The 17,441-nt window shown below is 39.7% G+C and overlaps 2 protein-coding genes across 5 annotated transcripts in view; one reads left to right on the top strand and one right to left on the bottom strand.

The window, feature by feature from the left end:
* The first annotated feature begins 403 nt into the window (after positions 1-403).
* PMPCB (peptidase, mitochondrial processing subunit beta) lies at positions 404-15,286 on the top strand. Its single transcript, XM_058725340.1, has 13 exons — positions 404-534; positions 1,491-1,631; positions 2,532-2,618; positions 2,952-3,081; positions 7,269-7,467; positions 7,840-7,919; positions 10,511-10,623; positions 11,854-11,997; positions 12,804-12,964; positions 14,378-14,463; positions 14,545-14,633; positions 14,794-14,869; positions 14,964-15,286. Exons 1-13 carry the CDS (start codon positions 436-438, stop codon positions 15,026-15,028), a joined length of 1,470 nt encoding a protein of 489 aa, XP_058581323.1. The 5' UTR covers positions 404-435; the 3' UTR covers positions 15,029-15,286.
* DNAJC2 (DnaJ heat shock protein family (Hsp40) member C2) overlaps positions 15,239-17,441 on the bottom strand; it is a 37,811-nt gene continuing 35,608 nt past the window's right edge. For 3 of the 4 annotated variants that reach the window (XM_058725337.1, XM_058725339.1, XM_058725338.1), the window contains 2 exons: positions 15,620-15,774; positions 15,239-15,366 (listed from right to left, as the gene is read on the bottom strand). In XM_058725337.1, coding sequence (XP_058581320.1) covers positions 15,292-15,366; positions 15,620-15,774 — 230 coding nt within the window. In that variant the 3' untranslated portion in view covers positions 15,239-15,291. Of the gene's footprint in view, positions 15,367-15,619; positions 15,775-16,443; positions 16,537-17,441 lie in introns of those variants that run through there. The other variant, XR_009260547.1, reaches the window with a different exon arrangement.

The following is a 17,441-nucleotide window of genomic DNA, read 5'->3' on the forward strand; positions in this document are numbered from 1 at the left end:
AAAAAAAGCATAGACAGAGAGAAAAAAAAAAGAGGGACTAAGGGTCAACAATGGCATATCCTTCCCTCCTCTCAGTACGCTGGTCTCTCCCAATAGATGCTTCCTTAAGGACAGTGAGTTCTGGATCCTATTCCACTTTATCCAATCAACTGCAGCCATCAATGGGATAATAGGTCTCACCAGGTTACCTTTAACGCCTCCACATTTGTGTCTCGCACTCCGTAGGCGATCTAAGTAACTGATAATACAGGAAACTCATACAGACTCCCTAATTCGTGTTATTAGGGGCTTACAGCTCAGCACAAAGCCCAGCTCTGTTTCTTCCTTGACCGCTTCGAAGAGTGTCATTTCCATCTTGGCCACAAGGTGGAGCCCACCTACTTTGGGACATCAGGTCACGACCCCGGAAGCATATCCTCCCCGTCCCCAACCGAGATGGCGGCAGCGGCGGCCAGGTGGGTGCTGTTGCCTGCGGCCCAGCGGCGGCTTTGGGGTTTCACGGAGAGGCTTCTGGTTGGAGGCGCTGCCAGGAGGGTGAGCTTCTTTCCACTTGTCTGGGTGTCGCTTGAGACACGGCCTTTGCCGCCGGACCCCGCGCGGCGGAGCTGAGTCACGGGCCCCCGGCCCAGCGGCGGAGTCGGCGCCCCACACCCCCACGGCGCGTGGGGAACCAGGGGGCAGGGGATGCTGAATGCCCGCTGGGGATGAGCTGGCCTTGGTCACCCGCCGCGCGTGATCTGCTAGTGAAGCGTGGGATGACACCGGTTGCTGGCGCCTTTCCCGGCAGTTGCCCAGGAGTCGTAAAGAGTGCGTGTTGGTTACTAAAAGCACAGTGGTTGCAAATGGGGAGAAATTAAAAAGTGAGACGAGAGTTCTTTTTGTCTAAGGCCGAGTTTCATCCTCAGCTGTGCTTCCTGCGAACCCCGGAGTAGCCAAAGGAAAGTTTTGTCTGTGTATATATTTTTCTCATGATAACCTCTAGCTTTCTCCAGGGTATGTGGGAGGGACTTTAACTGTGTTTAAAGGAAAAGAAAAATTGCCGACAGGCGAATGGTCCGTAGTCAACAAATCTTTCAACCACGGTAGATCTGGAGCATCTGCCCTTCTTCCTATCTTGTTTTTCTACCTTTTCCAAAACTTATTGCTTTTCTTGAACAGTGAAAACCTAAATCTCATTTCTTTATAGTGTATACATATTTTTACAGTTTTCTCTCCCTTCATTGTCTCCCCCGTCCCGTTTCCTCTACAATGAATATTAAGCTTTTCTAGGAGAGGTACTGAAGTAAAAACAGTTTCTCTCTGTGTAATGATAATAACTGCTTGTTTTCCCTAAGGTGAAGGCATGTTTGCAGGCTTGTTGCTGGCTTTAGGAGAGTGGTTAAGGAAAGTTCCTAAGCCAAGCAAAGGGGTGGGTCTCATTGGAACAAAAGTTAAAATCAGAATAGTGATGTGTTTTGCTTCCTCTCTCCCACTCCTTCACCCCCAACCAGTCATTATATTTTGGAGGGAACAGATGGAGAAATACACAGGCTGCTACACAGGTTGTTCTGAATGTTCCTGAAACGCGAGTAACACGTTTGGACAACGGACTCAGAGTGGCCTCTGAAGACTCTGGGCTCTCAACATGCACAGTAAGTGATTCCAGCAACCACTGTTTAATTGTTAGGCACTTAGGAAAGGGCAGATGTTTATTTTAATCTAAGCTTTTTGTTGGATGGTGGTTGAAAAATAGGGGCAGTTCTTTGGCCTTGACAGGTGACTCTCATTTGTGAATTTTTCTTCCAGTGATACTTCCATACTGGATGCATATGTACTTTGTTTAAGGGTCTGCATCTGGTTCCTGCAGCCAGTTGTGTTGTTTGTTGTTAGTAGTGTTGATAATGAAAGAAGTACCTTCTCTAGGCTACTCTGTGCCAACTGTTTTTGCATATATTGTCTTATGTGATCTTTAATTTTTAAACTTTTTTTTTTTAAAGTAATTGCTACATCCAACGTGGGGCTCAAACTTACAACCCCAAGATCAGTAGTCAGATGCTCCACTGACTGAGCCAGCCAGGTGTCCTCTATTTGATTTTTAAAACAGTTCTTTGTAGTAGGCACCAACACACCCTTTTTACAATTAAGGGTCAAGTTCAGAGAAGTTAAATGGTTTTGTTCAAGTTACACAGCTAATACATGACAGAGCCAGGATTTGAACGTAGATTTTTCTGACAGTCTCTGATGTTCTTCTATATATTATAATTGTTAATTGGCTGTAGTAACAAGGGGCTAAAAATCTGGGTCCTCCATGAAACTGGCAAGTAGTATTTTAGCACTCACCGGTAGACTGATCATCAACATTTTTAAATCTCCTAGTTCTTAGGAATGTGTTGTCAATCCACTCAAGTCAAGAAAACTTTAGTGCTAAGACTGGAAAGCATTTGTTTAAAAAAAAAAAAAAAAAAAGGGAAGGAGACTGCTCCCTCTATACCTCTGTCCCCCCAGAAGAAAGAAAGTGATGTTTTACTTAATTTTTTCTTGATTGTATTCAGGTTGGGCTCTGGATTGATGCCGGAAGTCGGTATGAAAATGAGAAGAATAATGGCACAGCTCACTTTTTGGAGCATATGGCTTTCAAGGTAAGTTGTAAGACTTTATAAAAAAGCATTTTCTTTAAGAGCCATTAAGCACAATATCTCATTCTAAGGGAAGGAGAACTACTTCAGTAGTATAGTATAATTTATTTATTTTAATCTTTTCTTCTTTCCAGAATAATTACCTGAAATACTGACCGTTGTTCTGTAGAGTTGATGTCAGGGTCATCTGAAAGTATACACCACTGATGCACTTTAGGAATCAGATTTGGTCCTTGCATGAAACTGACATGGCTTATGTCCTCATATTCATTGCCTGAAGTCCTTAGAATAGATGAGAGATAAAGGAAGGTATCATAATTTTCTTTTCTGTTTCAGGGCACCAAAAAGAGATCCCAGTTAGATCTGGAACTTGAGATTGAAAACATGGGTGCTCATCTCAACGCCTATACCTCCAGAGAGCAGACTGTATATTATGCCAAAGCATTCTCTAAAGATTTGCCAAGAGGTATTGTTATTATGTACACTGCAGATAGGTAATTTTCACAAGAGTTCAAAAATAACCTAGTACTGGTTTTATTATGTCTGTTGTGAAACCCCCAGAAATGTGAAAAAATGAATCAAACTCTATGTGGGGGAGGGGGGTACCTATTTTTTCCTCCAAATATGACAAATGATATCAAACAGTTGTAGGCTGCAAGACTTGTGCCAACCTGGCTTAGTCAGTTGAGTGTCTGACTTTTGCTTTTGGCTCAGGTCATGATCTCAGGGTTATGGGATTGAATCTCATATTGGGCTTCATGCTTGGTATGGAGCCCGCTTAGGATATTCATTCCCTCCCTCCCTCCCCTCCCCCTCCCTCTCTCTCCCCCCCTCCCTCTCTCTCCCCCCCTCCCTCTCTCTCCCCCCTCCCTCTCTCTCCCCCCTCCCTCTCTCTCCCCCCCTCCCTCTCTCTCCCCCCCCTCCTTCCCCCTCCTCCTTCCCCCTCCTCCTTCCTCCCCCCCTCCTCCCTCCCTCCCTCTAACAGTCTCTGATGTTCTGTATATTATAGTTGTTAATTGGCTGTAGTAACAAGGGGCTAAAAGTCCCTCTCCCTTTACCTCACTCTATATCTTTCCCTCTTTTTTCCCCACTCCCCCTCTGTCCTTTCTTCTTGTGCTTTTTCTCTCAAAAAAAAAAAAAAAAAGTTTTTCTCCAGAGCCATTCCTGTGTGGGGAAATATTTTTAGTTGTATCCAGTTTACTGCCTACTTTTTTCCCCTCTCACTTTATCACTGTGGACTACTGGGCCTTTTAAAATTTTTATTTATTTTTTTAAATGTTTATTTTTGAAGGGGAGAGAGAGTGAGAGTGGGGGAGGGGTAGAGGGAGAGGGAGACACAGAATCTGAAGCAGGCTCCAGGCTCTGAGCTGTCAGCACAGAGTCCAACATGGGGCTTGAACTCCTGAACCCTGAGATCATGACCTGAGCCAAGGCTGGACGCTTAACCGACTGAGCCTCCCAGGCGTTCCTACTGGGCCTTTTTTTTTTTTTTTTTTTTTTTTTTTTAAACAAAACTCTCTTATCTTTACTGCGTTTGCACATTTTAGTTCTTCATCTTGGAGTACACTTCTTTGTTATTTTCCTTTCTATTAATTTTTTAAAAATTCAACTTAGAATTACAAAACGCCTAAGAAAACAGTTCGCACATTTCTCCTGGTTGCATCTGGCACCCACTGATGTGTTCTCTGTATCTGAACTTGTTCTGTTTTGTTTGGATTCCACATGCAGAAGATTTGTCTTTTTTTCTGAGGTATTTGTCTTTTTCTGTCTCACTTCATTTTGCATGATGCCCTGTAAGTCCATCCTTGTAGCAGCTGACAAGATTTCATTCTTTTTTTGTGGTTGAATAATAGTCCATTATAGAATATTCCATTCCACAGTTTCTTTATCCATTCTTCCACTGATGGACACAGAGGTTGTTTCCATTCTTGGCTATTATAAATAATATGCTGCAGTAAACATGGGGGTGCAGATATCTTTCTGAGTTAGTGTTTTCATTTTCTTTGGATAAATACCTAGAAGTGGAATTGCTGGGTCTTCTAGTATCTTTTATTTTTAGTTTTTTTTTAAGGAACCTCCATACTTCTACAAAGTAATTGCACCAATTTACAGTCCCACCAACAGTACACAAAGGTTTCCCTTTATTCATATCCTTGTCAGTACTTGTTACTTTGTCTTTTTTGTTAATAGTGATTCTGATAGGTGTCAGGTGTTATCTCATTGTGGTTTTGATTGGCGTTTCCCTGATGATGAATGATGTTGAGCATCTTTTCTTGTGCTTTTTGGCCATCTGTCATCTTTGGAAAAATGTTTATTGATACCTTCTCATTTTGTTTTAAGTGTTTTTTTTTTTTTTCCTTAAGTTTATTTTGAGAGCAAGAATGTGTGATTATGAGTAGGGGAGGTCTGGGCAGAGAGAGAGAATCCCAAGCTCAGGGCTCCAACTCATGAACCGTGGGATCATGACCTGAGCCGAAATCAAGAGTTGGACATTTAACCAACTGAACTACCCAGGTGCCCCTTGATTATACATCAATATAGGTGTATTACAGATTTTTTTTAAGTTTATTTATTTTGAGAGAGAGAATTGGAGCATGGCTAGGGGAGGGGGAGGGAGGGAAAGAGGGAGAGAGAGAGAGAGAGAGAGAGAGAGAGAGAGAGAATGAGAATGAGAATCCCAAGCAGTCTCTGTACCAGCAGCATGGAGCCTGACTCAGAGTTTGAACTCATGAACCATGAAATCATAACCTGGGCCAAAACCAAGAGTCAGGTGATTTACGAACTGAGCCATCCAGGTGTCCCACTGTATTACAAATTGAGTACATGTATTGCAATACTAATACACATAATATATTAACAAAATTTTTTTTTAAATGTCTATTTTTGAGAGAGAGTGCGAATGAGTGTGAGTGGGGGAGGGGCAGAGAGAGAGAGAGGGAGACACAGAATCTGAAGCAGCTCCAGGCTCTGAGCTGTCAGCACAGACGCTAATGCAGGTCTTGAACTAATGAACCGGGAGATTATGACCTGAGCCGAAGTCGGATGCTTAACTGACTGAGCCACCCAGGCGCCCGTTAATACACATAATATTAAATATACATTAAAAAGAAAGATTCTAATTAAACATAAACTCCAGGAAATACGAACTTCCACTTGAGCAAATACTGTCTAGACTACCAATCCCGTATTACAAGAGAGTCTTCACACGGGATTCCTTATCCTTCTATCTGTCTTTGGCCTTTTCATCACCCGTCATGGCTTTTGGTTCTTATGTGGACAGAGTTTTTTATTTGGTTTTATATTTTTTCCCTTTGGTCATGATCTCTGCAACCGGCTTGCTTTGGTCTAGCAATTTGTTTCAGCATGTTGGGCAGTCTACTGGTACTTCATTATAGGAGGTCATTGATACTCGAACATAATTGCTTTGGAGACAAGGCCCCTTAAAGCGAATCTAAACAAGGAACAAAAGTTTGCAGTAGAGTAAAAAAAAGAAACTAAAGATTATTCATGTTTTATATTTGTTAAAATTTAGATTGTGATTGCAACTATGTACTAGTTCTTTTTTTTTTTTTTTTTTTTTAAGTTTATTTGATATTGAGAGCACGTGAGAAGGGGAGGGTCGGAGACAGGGAAAGAGAGATTCCCAAGTAGGCTCCCCACTGATACCACTGAACCAGATGTGGGGCTTGAACCTATAAACTTTGAGATCATGACCTGAGCTGAAACCAAGAATTGGACACTTGACCAACTGAACCACCCAGGTGCCCCTGTATGAATTCTTTTTTTTTTTTTAATTATTGCTATTTTTTTTAATGTTTATTTTTGAAAGAGAGCGTGAGCAGGGGAGGGGCAGAAAGAAAGGGAGACAAGAATATGAGGCAGGCTCCAGGTTGTGAGCTGTCAGCACAGAACCCGACAAGGGGCTCGAACTTATGAACCGCGAGATCATGACCTGAGCCGAAGTCGGACACTTAACCGACTGAGCCACCCAGGCACCCTGCCCCTGTACAAATAGGTTAGGTTTTTCCTTTTTGGAGAAGTGTGTAATTTTATAGCATCATATAGCATCCTTGAGTTCACTTTGGGCTTTTTGCAAATTAGGGTCATTCTTATATAAATAATTTGAGGGCTTAATCACTTTTTCCCAAGGGTCACTTTTAATCCTTTGATAGCAATAGGTATCTTTTTTGGGATACCTATCCTTTTCTTCACATGTTAACTTTCCATCTCTGTTAGATTATGGCATGTACTGGCTTGTTTGTATAGCAGCATCATTGCTGTGGGGACTGGAGTAGCAAATATTTGGGTGCTGTGGATCCTCTGTACCTACCTAGATGTTTTTATACAGAAAATTTTCTACTTTTTAATATTTTCATACAGAACACTATACACTTGGGTCATGTTTGAAGTGGTAGTCATTACAAGTGTTGTGGAGACCTCGGATAAATTTAGGAATTTTCCCCAAGTTCTTTACCACAGGGGTTTATATTTTATATTTTTAATTTTAATGGGAGTAAATTTGTTTCTTCCTGGCTTAATCATTTAGTCAAAATTGAATGACGGTCAGTATCATGGTTTCTGATGCTAGTTTAATAGATCTTAATATTGAAAATTAAGACTCTTCGTGTTTCTTCTTGTTTTATTTTTAATTAGCTGTAGAAATTCTTGCTGATATAATACAAAACAGTACATTGGGAGAAGCAGAGATTGAACGTGAACGTGGAGTCATCCTTAGGGAGATGCAGGAAGTTGAAACCAATTTACAGGAAGTTGTTTTTGATTATCTTCATGCCACAGCTTATCAAAATACTGCACTTGGACGGACTATTTTGGGTCCAACTGAAAACATCAAGTAGGTATAATTCTCAAGATTTTTTTGGAGAAAAAATGATGAGTTTTGAAAATTCAGAAATATTTCAAAACGTAATGTTTCCTCCCTGATAATCTGAATGAACTTGTAGTTAGCTACATTTTGGCCCCATCTAACTCCCAGGTGTCTGGGCTCTTGGATAGTACTGAAATAACAAGTGACGGTATCGGCTCTTTGTTCTTGATACAGGAAAGTTGAAATTCTTCATCTTTTGTTGATACTTGTTGTCTGTATTCTATTTCTGACTGCATTTAACTTAGAGTATTTTTAAGGTCCAACTTAATTTCAGGTATATTATATAAAGATCTGTGCTTTTTAGTTTCCTTTTATATTGCTTTTCTTTCTCCATTACAGATCTATAAATCGTAAGGACTTGGTGGATTACATAACCACACATTATAAGGGGCCAAGAATAGTACTTGCTGCTGCTGGAGGTTAGTCGATTTACATTTCTGTAACTGAATGATGAATCACAAAATTCTACTCCTGAAACCAATACTACACTATATATATATATATATGTGTGTATATATATATATATACACACACACACATACACACACACATATGTTAACTAACTTGAATCTAAATAAAAAATAAGTAAATAAATTTCTGTAACTGCTTTAAACACAGTCATAGATTGATGCACTTACTAGTTTGATCCTGTTGGGAGAGCTCCTGGGGTTTTTTATTTAAAGAGCAAATTGTTGAGTATGCTATTTAAAGGGAATGTGGAGCACTGGAAATAGACTTTCTTCTCTTCAGTAGAAGAGGAGGTTAAAAAAACCTATTAAAAAAACAGAAAAACTTACAGATATGAGTGTACACACATAACTTGCAAGGAAAGGGCACATGAGCGAACTGGGAGATAATGACATTTGAAAGATAGTGTACTAGAATATGGAAATCTCTTGAGATTTTAAATTATTTCTTGAGAACCAACTTCATCCTCGGTCAGGCATGAATTGGATATGTTATGTTGTTCATTCTTTGATTTGTTCATTCAGTAGCTCTACTAATTACTGAGAAGGGGAACTGTGCAGGGAGCTGAGAGTGTTTAAAGGGAATCCAACTATGTGAGTGGCTTCAGGGCAAGGCTTCCTTGGGGATGTTTGAAGCCAGTGAATGAAAGAAAATTTACGTTAGATTCTGCTGGATTTCGTGGCAGTCTGAATTTAGGCAAACAGTACATTTTATTGGTTTCCAGTTTTGTTTTCACTTTGTCTTTTTAGGGCAAAACAAAGATAGATGGAGTTTTCTTTTGTGTAAATTTAATTTTTGTCTTGAGAAATGACAATAAATTAAAATTCTAGTTGCCCTAGTTAGACTTGTGAACTAATTACTTGGGAATGATGGAGAAAATGAAAATGAGGGTTAAATACCTTTAACAGTTTATTCATTAGGCTCTGAAGCTAAATCGTATTACCTTTGTAATAGCCGTCAGTGCACTCTGAAATTCTCTTGTGTAACTGTTTCTAAAATGGATGGTGCCGACTGGGGGTCCACATTTGAAACTGCCTCGGAACAGGAAGACTTAGGCCTCAATGACCACACTGGGAGGTCTCTGCCATGGTTGTTGGCACATGGACACAACGGGGTTTTTTGGGGGTTTTTTTGTAATTCATAGGCTCATTTCAACCTTGCTGAAGTAGAGTTAATGGCTTGTCCTGTATTAATTAGTATTTTGTCTTTTTAGTACATAAGTTATGATGAGCGTTACAAACAATGGCATCTTAAAATCAATGAAAAAGACCAGACCTAGCTTCATTAAAAAATTTACTGGCTCCCCTGCCTTCTGTATGAGGAGAAGTAAAGGTGTGGGAGCAGGAGCTATCTGGAATGTCTAATCAGGAGGGCAGTAGGTGAAGTTAATAAAGCAGTGGAAGTTGGTGTTACCAGGTGCTGAGAACTGTGTGCGTGTTCATGGTTTTTCACTCTCTGGTTGTCATTCTTGGACCACCAGGGTTTCCCGTTGTTTTGTTACTGTCTGGATTGGTATCCGAGGTGGCTCTCCTAGACAGTGCTTCTGAAAACACATGGTCTTGTTTTATACCACAGATTTGTTTGGAAAATAATGGGTGCAAGTTGTGCTTTTACATTCTAAAGGAATGTTTCATATAAATAACATGACAGTATTTGTAAAAGCACTTGCACATGTCTAAGTTTGTTTCCTAAGTTTATCCTTGTGTTTAAGAATCCTTCATTGACTGAATCTGTTTGGGTCATGAGTTTGGATTAGTAACGTGTTTTTTTTGTTTTTTTTGTTTTTTTTTTTTTTTTGAGCGAGGTAGAGGATCCAGGTGAGTGAGGGGCGGAGAGAGAAGAGGGAAAGAGAGAATCCCATGATGGGGAGGGGGGACAGAGAGAGAGAGAGAAGCAGCGTTCATCTGAGGTGGGGCTCAAACCCACCACCTCTGAGATTATGATCTGAGCCGAAGTCAGATGCTTAACCAACTGAGCCACCCAGGTGCCCCTAGAATCTAAGTAATCCTTAAGTTTTGGATGGCCAGCAGTGAATATTTGGATAGCTCTGGATTTATTCAGAAATTTAGATGAAATTCTTTTGAATTTTGACTGCTGTATTCTGATAGCAGAGCTCAGAGAACAAAGCATATTTATGTACCCAGCCTTCTTTAAATTAGAGCTCATATTTATATTCTTTTCTACTTTACAAAAATTATTGAAAAGGGACTTTTTGCTAGTTTGCATTTTAGGACCTTGAGTAACTTAATGTAACAGGATTTTATATAGAATGTATTTTCTAGCTGTTTTCTTATCCTCAGCTGTGAATTTGTTGGTATGTTAATTGTTCTACAGACTGAGAAAGCTGTGCAACCCCAAGCCTGTAACAGCAGGGCGAGTGTGCTGTCAGCTCACTCTGAAGTGGCTTTCAGTGAGTGCGAGTAGATCTTGTGTAACTTTGATCACATGATACCACCTTGAGCTTATTGTAAAGTTTGGCAGTTATTGGTCTGCTGTAGATTGTACTGCTACTAGATCTATGAAATATTTTCCTTCAATTTAGGAGTTTCCCATGATGAACTGCTTGAGTTAGCCAAGTTTCATTTTGGTGACTCTTTGTCCACACACAAAGGAGAAATACCAGCTCTGCCTCCCTGCAAATTCACAGGAAGTGAGGTAGGGCAAGCCTCCTTAGCTAGTATTTAGCCCTTTGGGTTTCTTGGGTTGTATTTATGAATGAGTGTACAAAATGTGCTTATTTTTAACAGGAGTAAAATGGAAGAAACCAGAGGCTTAATTTGAAACATAGAAAAAGGGAAAGGGATGGATTCATTTGCTTATATTCCATATTATTTAACCACTTACTTTCCTAATAAGGAAACAAGGTTTTGAGGGGAATGTGATAATTTGGTCTTTTTGTGCTTTTTCTTTGACACTGTGCCCAGTTATGTATTGTGAGCTATAAAAGTGTTTCTATTTTTAAAACTCCCCAAATTTTGATTTTCACATCAGGTTTATTCTTCATTAAGTTCTGCCCACAGTACACTTCTGGGAGTAGCTGTTAGAGCCAGAACTTGCAGAGAATCAGCTACTTGTCAGCTGTAGCCATAAATCTCGTTCGGAGGCCTAGTTTGCCACATTAGGGATGGTGCTCGAAGGAAATCTATCAAAAGTGGTCTGATGTTGGCAAATGCATAGAACTATAGCATTGGTAGGACAAAAATAAGCTTTGTGTCCCTGTTAGAAAATAGACTGTTGTGTCATGATTAGAAATTAGAATGTTCCTGATTTCTGCCAGTGAAATAATGCAGTCCTTTTTGACCAGGTAACCATCTGGTGGCTATGTATGTGGGGTTTTTTTGTTTGTTTTGTTTTTAAGTGTTTGAGAGCAAACATGCACATGTGGGGTGGGGGGTGGGCAGAGAGGAGAGAGAGAATGCAGAATGCACAAACTGAGATCATCACCTGAGTCAAAGTCAAGAGTCAGACACTCAACTGACTAAGCCACCCAGGTGCCCCTGTAGTATTTCAATTGCAGATCTTTTGGTGAAGTTTTCTTTCCAGAACTCAAGAAATTTTTCTGGATTAGACTGTTCAATGTAATGAGGCATGTTGTGTTTCTTTCCTGTTAAGCCTGTTACACAGTGGCAGTCTTTTTTTTTCCCCCCAAGTTTATTTTGAGAAAGAGAGGGTGTAATTATAATTAGGGCAGGGGCAGAGAGGGGGAGGGAATCCCAAGCAGGCTCTGCACTGTCAGCACAGAGCCTGACGTGGGGCTCAATCTCCCAAACTGAGATCATGACCTGGGCTGAAACCAAGAGTCGAACGCTTAAATGACTGAGGCATCCAGGCGCCCCTATACACAGGCAGTCTTCACTAGAGTTGTGCTTTCTTTGTTTTAACTAGATTCGAGTGAGGGATGACAAGATGCCTTTGGCACATCTTGCAATAGCTGTTGAGGCTGTTGGTTGGGCACATCCAGATACAATATGTCTCATGGTTGCAAACACACTGATTGGCAACTGGGATCGCTCTTTTGGAGGAGGAATGGTAAGTGATTTTATGAATAATTTTCCATAATAAATGTCAAGGCAGAACTCTGTCTTGTGAATGGACTTTTAAAATACAGACTGATCCTGGAGTGCATCCTGGGCTGGGAAAGATTTTTGTGTGTGCCCTAAGTATGTAAGTTGGATAATTAGCAAAAATTTGAAGGAGGATAGAATTCACTAATAGTACCATTATTAGTGCTAATATTCTAGTTTTAATAATTGTTTTGATGTTAATCTCCTTGGGTTTTAGAAGTGTACACAAAACATCACATCTCTCAAACAGTTGAAAAAATATGTTGAAGAGAAGGATAAAGCAAACATGGTAAAATAACAGTTGTTAGAGAATTTGGATAAAGGAATTCCTCATACTGTTTTTGTACCTTTTCTGTCTGAAATTACTTCAAAATATAAAGTATGTTTGTACTCAAAGATTTCAACAAAATATACTTCATATAAACATCGTAGGCTTCACATGCAATAGAATTTGAAATCTTTAAGCATACACAGCGAGGAGCCCTACAAATTGGGTTGGTAACGGGAATGAATTATTTTAGAATTGGTGCAGCTGCTATGTTAATTACAAGGATTCATTGCTTTTACATTGTGAATTTCTCTGGGGGTACACTGGGCTGGTGAGAGAAGTATTGTTCTTAGTCTCATTGAATTTTAACTTCATATTGAGATGCCGCTAGATAAAACGGAGACACAGCCTCTCAGGGCATTCACTATTTGCCACAGAACTCATTTTGCTTTCTGGTAATTTGGGCACGTGTACGTTCTCTTGGACAATTTTTTTCGTTACAGAATCTATCTAGTAAGCTGGCCCAGCTCACCTGTCACGGCAACCTCTGTCACAGCTTCCAGTCTTTCAACACGTCATACACAGATACAGGATTATGGGGCATCTATATGGTTTGTGAACCGGCCACCATTGCAGATATGCTACATGTTGTTCAGAAAGAATGGTGAGAAAATAAATCTTGTTTAGAATTCACACTGTTTTTAAGTTTACGTATTTATTTTGAGAGAGTGAGAGCGAGCAGGGGAGAGGCAGAAAGAGGGAAAGAATCAAAGCAGGCTCCGCATCAGTATCAGCACAGAGCCCAACACAGGGCTGTCTCACAAACCATGAGATCATGACCTGTGCTGAAACCAAGAGTTGGACACGTGACCAACTAGGGCACCCAGGCATCCCTAGAATTCATGTTTTTACACTGTTGACTAGTTTTGATGGTGATACTAGCATTTAGTCAAGACTAAATAGGGGCGCCTGGGTGGCTCAGTTGGTTAAGCGTCCGACTCTGTGAGTTCGAGCCCCGCGTTGGGCTCTGCGCTGATGGCTCAGAGCCTGGAGCCTGCTTCGGATTCTGTGTCTCCCTCCCTCTCTCTCTGACCCTCCCCCATTCATGCTCTGCCTCTCTCTGTCTCAAAGATAAGTAAACATTAAAAAAAAAAAAATTTAAAAAAGACTAAATAGCTGGTTGCCATGTTTTTAAAGATCACAGATGTTTAAGTCTCATGTGAAGTTGACTTATAGAAAATTCTTAATCTTTAAGAAGGTTACTTCAGAAAGAAGTTCCTAAAGTTTTGCAAGTTACCTGGTTTGAATGGTGGTGTTATGCAAATCTGAAGTTGCCATTGCTAAAGAAAAATGTATTGTTTTACTCAGAACCACTGCCTTGAAGCAAAGGCAGAAAGGCTCATGCTTCGTGGAAAACTTGTACTTCGCTCTGGTTCCTCTCCTCCACCATTCTTAAATGGCTTGTATGTCTCTAAAGCTCCTCAGTAGGGTGTAATTGTTAATCAGTAGGTATAAGTCAGCTGGATAGTGGTCCACTAACCTCTCTTCTAGCAGATCAGATCCTAGTATGAGGATTAGTGAAGTCTCAAACTGATGGTAGCATGTCTCAAAATGTGGTCAGCCTACCTTCGTGTTGTATCGAACCTCTATCTGCAATCATACTATGGTTAAGAAAAATTAATACCAGGATAATCAGTATTATTTCAGGGGTGCTGGGTGGCTCAGTCAGTTAAGCCTCCAATTTCGACTCTGGTCATGATCTCGCAGTTCGTGAGTTCAAGCCCCACGTGGGGCTCTGTGCTGAAAGCTCAGAGCCTGGAGCCTGCTTCGGATTCTGTGTCTCCCTCTCTCTACCCATCCCCTGCTCATGCGGTCTCAAAAATAAACATTAAAAAAAAAAAAGTTAAAAAAAAGCATCAGTATTATTTTAGGTTTTGTGTAGCTATTGGGATCATTAATAACTTTTCACTAAGTTGAAATCCTAATTATGTGTATGTTGTGGAATAATACATATAGTGTCTTTAAGTCATTAACTCAAGTCATTTTCAAACTACTTGACATTTTGATTTGGTTTTAGGATGCGACTCTGCACAAGTGTAACAGAAAGCGAAGTTGCACGAGCCAAAAATCTTCTGAAAACAAACATGTTGTTGCAACTTGATGGTAAGAATAAAGACCTAAGTTCTATTTTCATATGGTTGATCAATATTCCAGTACCTAAGTGTTTCCTCCTCTTGTAAACAGGTTCCACTCCAATCTGTGAAGATATTGGCAGGCAAATGTTATGCTATAACAGAAGAATTCCCATCCCTGAGCTTGAAGCAAGAATTGATGTAAGTAGTGTTTAGACACTGTGAGGCTTGTAGAAAAGTTCCTTGTGACAAAGCTGAAAATAGGTGTCCTAAATTCCTGCTTTAGTTCTAAAAAGTTCCAGGTACAGAATGTGTCTTTACTATGAAAAGCTCCGAATGCTAGTTATCTTCTCTATTTCAGGCTGTAAATGCAGAGATAATCCAAGAAGTATGCACCAAATATATTTATGATAAGAGTCCAGCTCTTGCTGCTGTTGGTAAGCCTGGCTCCTTTTCTTTGAAGTACAGGGTGCCTAATGGCTAAGTACTTGTCTTTTACTCAGTTTTAACTGTTTGTCTTCTAATCCTTAGGTCCCATTGAGCAACTGCCAGAGTTTAACCAGATTTGCAGTAACATGTGCTGGCTTCATGATTAAAATGCTCCTAATCAACATATTTCGACCATATATATTTATAAAGCTAAAAGATCTGCAAGTTTTGAGCTACCAGTCCCTCGAGAAAAAAAATATACTTGAAAATTTGAATGAAATACTGCATCAGACTTTGAAAGGCTGTAAGACCACCACAGCGAATGGCAGATAGCACACTTTGAAACTATCACTTGAAATAGAATTTTAAGAATGAAAATTTGTACAATATTTTCAGTTTTATTATAAAAATGCACACACAACAAAGATTGTCATTTCTTGGCTCTACTTGCATTCAGCACTTGCTCTTGGGCAGCTTTCTTTGCTTTTACCATCTCGACGAGTTCCTAGGAAGGGAGAAAGGTGTTAGAAATTGTCAGAATTTGCATACTTTTCTGGTGTTTAGTTTGGCAGAAGTATGTAAAACATTGAAATTGGGTAAATCTGTATATTATGATTACCACTGAAAAGGCTGATTTTACCAACCGCCAGAGGTGGAAAGCTTTCTTGTAATACTGACCCTCACAACTACTGTGGTGGTGACATCACACACACACAAATAAATGGTAACGGAATTTATAAACTCTAAATATCTACTACCTTATATCGCTTCATGCAGTCCTTCTTTGTCCTGCCAGGCACTGCTTCTGCTATTTTCTCCCATCTTTCAGGTGTATTTACTGGGTATGTTTTCAAAGCCTGCTCCAGAAGTTTCTGTTCTTCTGTTGTCCAAGGGGTAAAATCTGTGCATGGACCTGTTTAAGAAAAATTTTTATTTGATAAATCTCATCCTGATAGAAAATTCTGTTGCAACACCTTTTCAGATAAATCTTTTGGTGCACAGGTATCTTGGTAAGTGGCCATTCAGATCTGTGGTAATTTTGAACAGATTTTTAGAGATGACACACATAAAAGCCTCTCAAGTATTAAATAAGAGAAAAAAACTTGGAGATATAGCTCACATCCCCAAAAATCTCTCAAGAGGCTTTTTTTTTTTTTTTTTTTTAAGTAAATCAGAAATACCTATTATAATGCTGATCTCTTCCAACCTAATAATCTTACCAGACTGGTTCAAAAACACAAGTGTAAATGATAAATCATAAGGAAGCTGCCTGACAGTTAAACTTTTAGGCCGATGAGACCCTGAAAAACATTTTCAGTTTACACTGGAAGAAAGAGCCTAGGAAAATTAAGCCAAGTGCCCAAAGTTTCAGTGTAGAGGCAAGGTGACATTAGATTCTGTGTTCCAGTGTGGCATTTTCAACACATTTCTTGCAGAACCAATGCTAATAAGAACCTCTACTAAACTAACCCCTTTATGCTGGACAAGACCTCTCAACATGTATCAGAAACAAATATAGGTCTATCTAAGATTGTAAGTATTACACATCCCATTTGTAGGAAAATGTTAAATAGTTAAAAACCTGGATGTAGTCCGCTTTCAAATTCCAGGGAAGCCCTCAGTGGAATTTCCTTTCATTGGTCTGAAGCCCACATTTAACACCATGGATTTCTCTCTTGGAAAAAAGATGGAGGGCATAAAAGGAGGAGAATAAACCCCTTTAGAAGTGCCTTCCAAGTGTTTTGTAACTTGTTTTTGTTACTTAAAAGAGCCTAAATAATGCCCGGCCTAGACCCCCCCCCCCCAAAAAAAATCACCTCTGATTTTTATAACACAGTGTGATAAGCCTCTTCTAGTATTTTCAAACTGAAATTTTGGGATAATATACCAGATTAGTAAAAGCGGGACTCTAAGAGGACAGAGGTAGGTTATCACATTGAGTTATTAGTTAATCCCAAAACATGCATTTGGAACTGATCCGGAAAGCATATTCAAGATTAGTGGCTCAAAAATGCACGAAGTGAAATAGAACTTTTTCCAACTTTGTCAGCCACTCACCGTAAGAAAACAAGTCACATCCCAAATGTATATACATGAACAAAAGTTTCACAACTTTGTTTACACTTATGTAAGAGGTGTAATGCTCTCTGATATATTTTCTATTCATGACCCACTTAGGGGGTCACAATTTGGAGTCTGAAACACTGGTCCAGGTTAATCAAATTAGGTAGAACACCTAAGACAATGTCAGCACCCTAATATGTTTTAATACTTTGAAATAATTTCAGAAGAACAAAGAATCCCTGTATATGCCACCCAGATTCCCCAAAGGTAAACATTTTTACCATGCCTGCATTTTCTCTGTATATCTCAGACATAATTTATTCTGAACCACGTAAGTTGCAGACATGATGCCCCTTTACTTCTTAGCTTTTTCCTTACAAACAAGGACATTTTCTGTCATAATTACAGTGTATTTTCCCAAATCAGGAAATTAACCTTGATAAAATACTATTACCTAGTCCATAGAGCGTATTCAAATTTCAGCTGTCCCCACATCCTTTAATACTGCTTTGTAAA

This window comes from Neofelis nebulosa, chromosome 4, assembly GCF_028018385.1.
Source record: "Neofelis nebulosa isolate mNeoNeb1 chromosome 4, mNeoNeb1.pri, whole genome shotgun sequence".
Classification (NCBI taxonomy): domain Eukaryota; kingdom Metazoa; phylum Chordata; class Mammalia; order Carnivora; family Felidae; genus Neofelis; species Neofelis nebulosa.

Coding starts and splice junctions, on each gene's coding strand:
- PMPCB (XM_058725340.1), top strand. CDS start 436: ATGGCGGCAGCGGCGGCCAGGTGGGTGCTGTTGCCTGCGGCCCAGCGG. Junction 7,920..10,510: donor AGTACTTGCTGCTGCTGGAG/GTTAGTCGATTT, acceptor CCTTCAATTTAG/GAGTTTCCCATGATGAACTG. Junction 14,870..14,963: donor TCCAGCTCTTGCTGCTGTTG/GTAAGCCTGGCT, acceptor TCTAATCCTTAG/GTCCCATTGAGCAACTGCCA.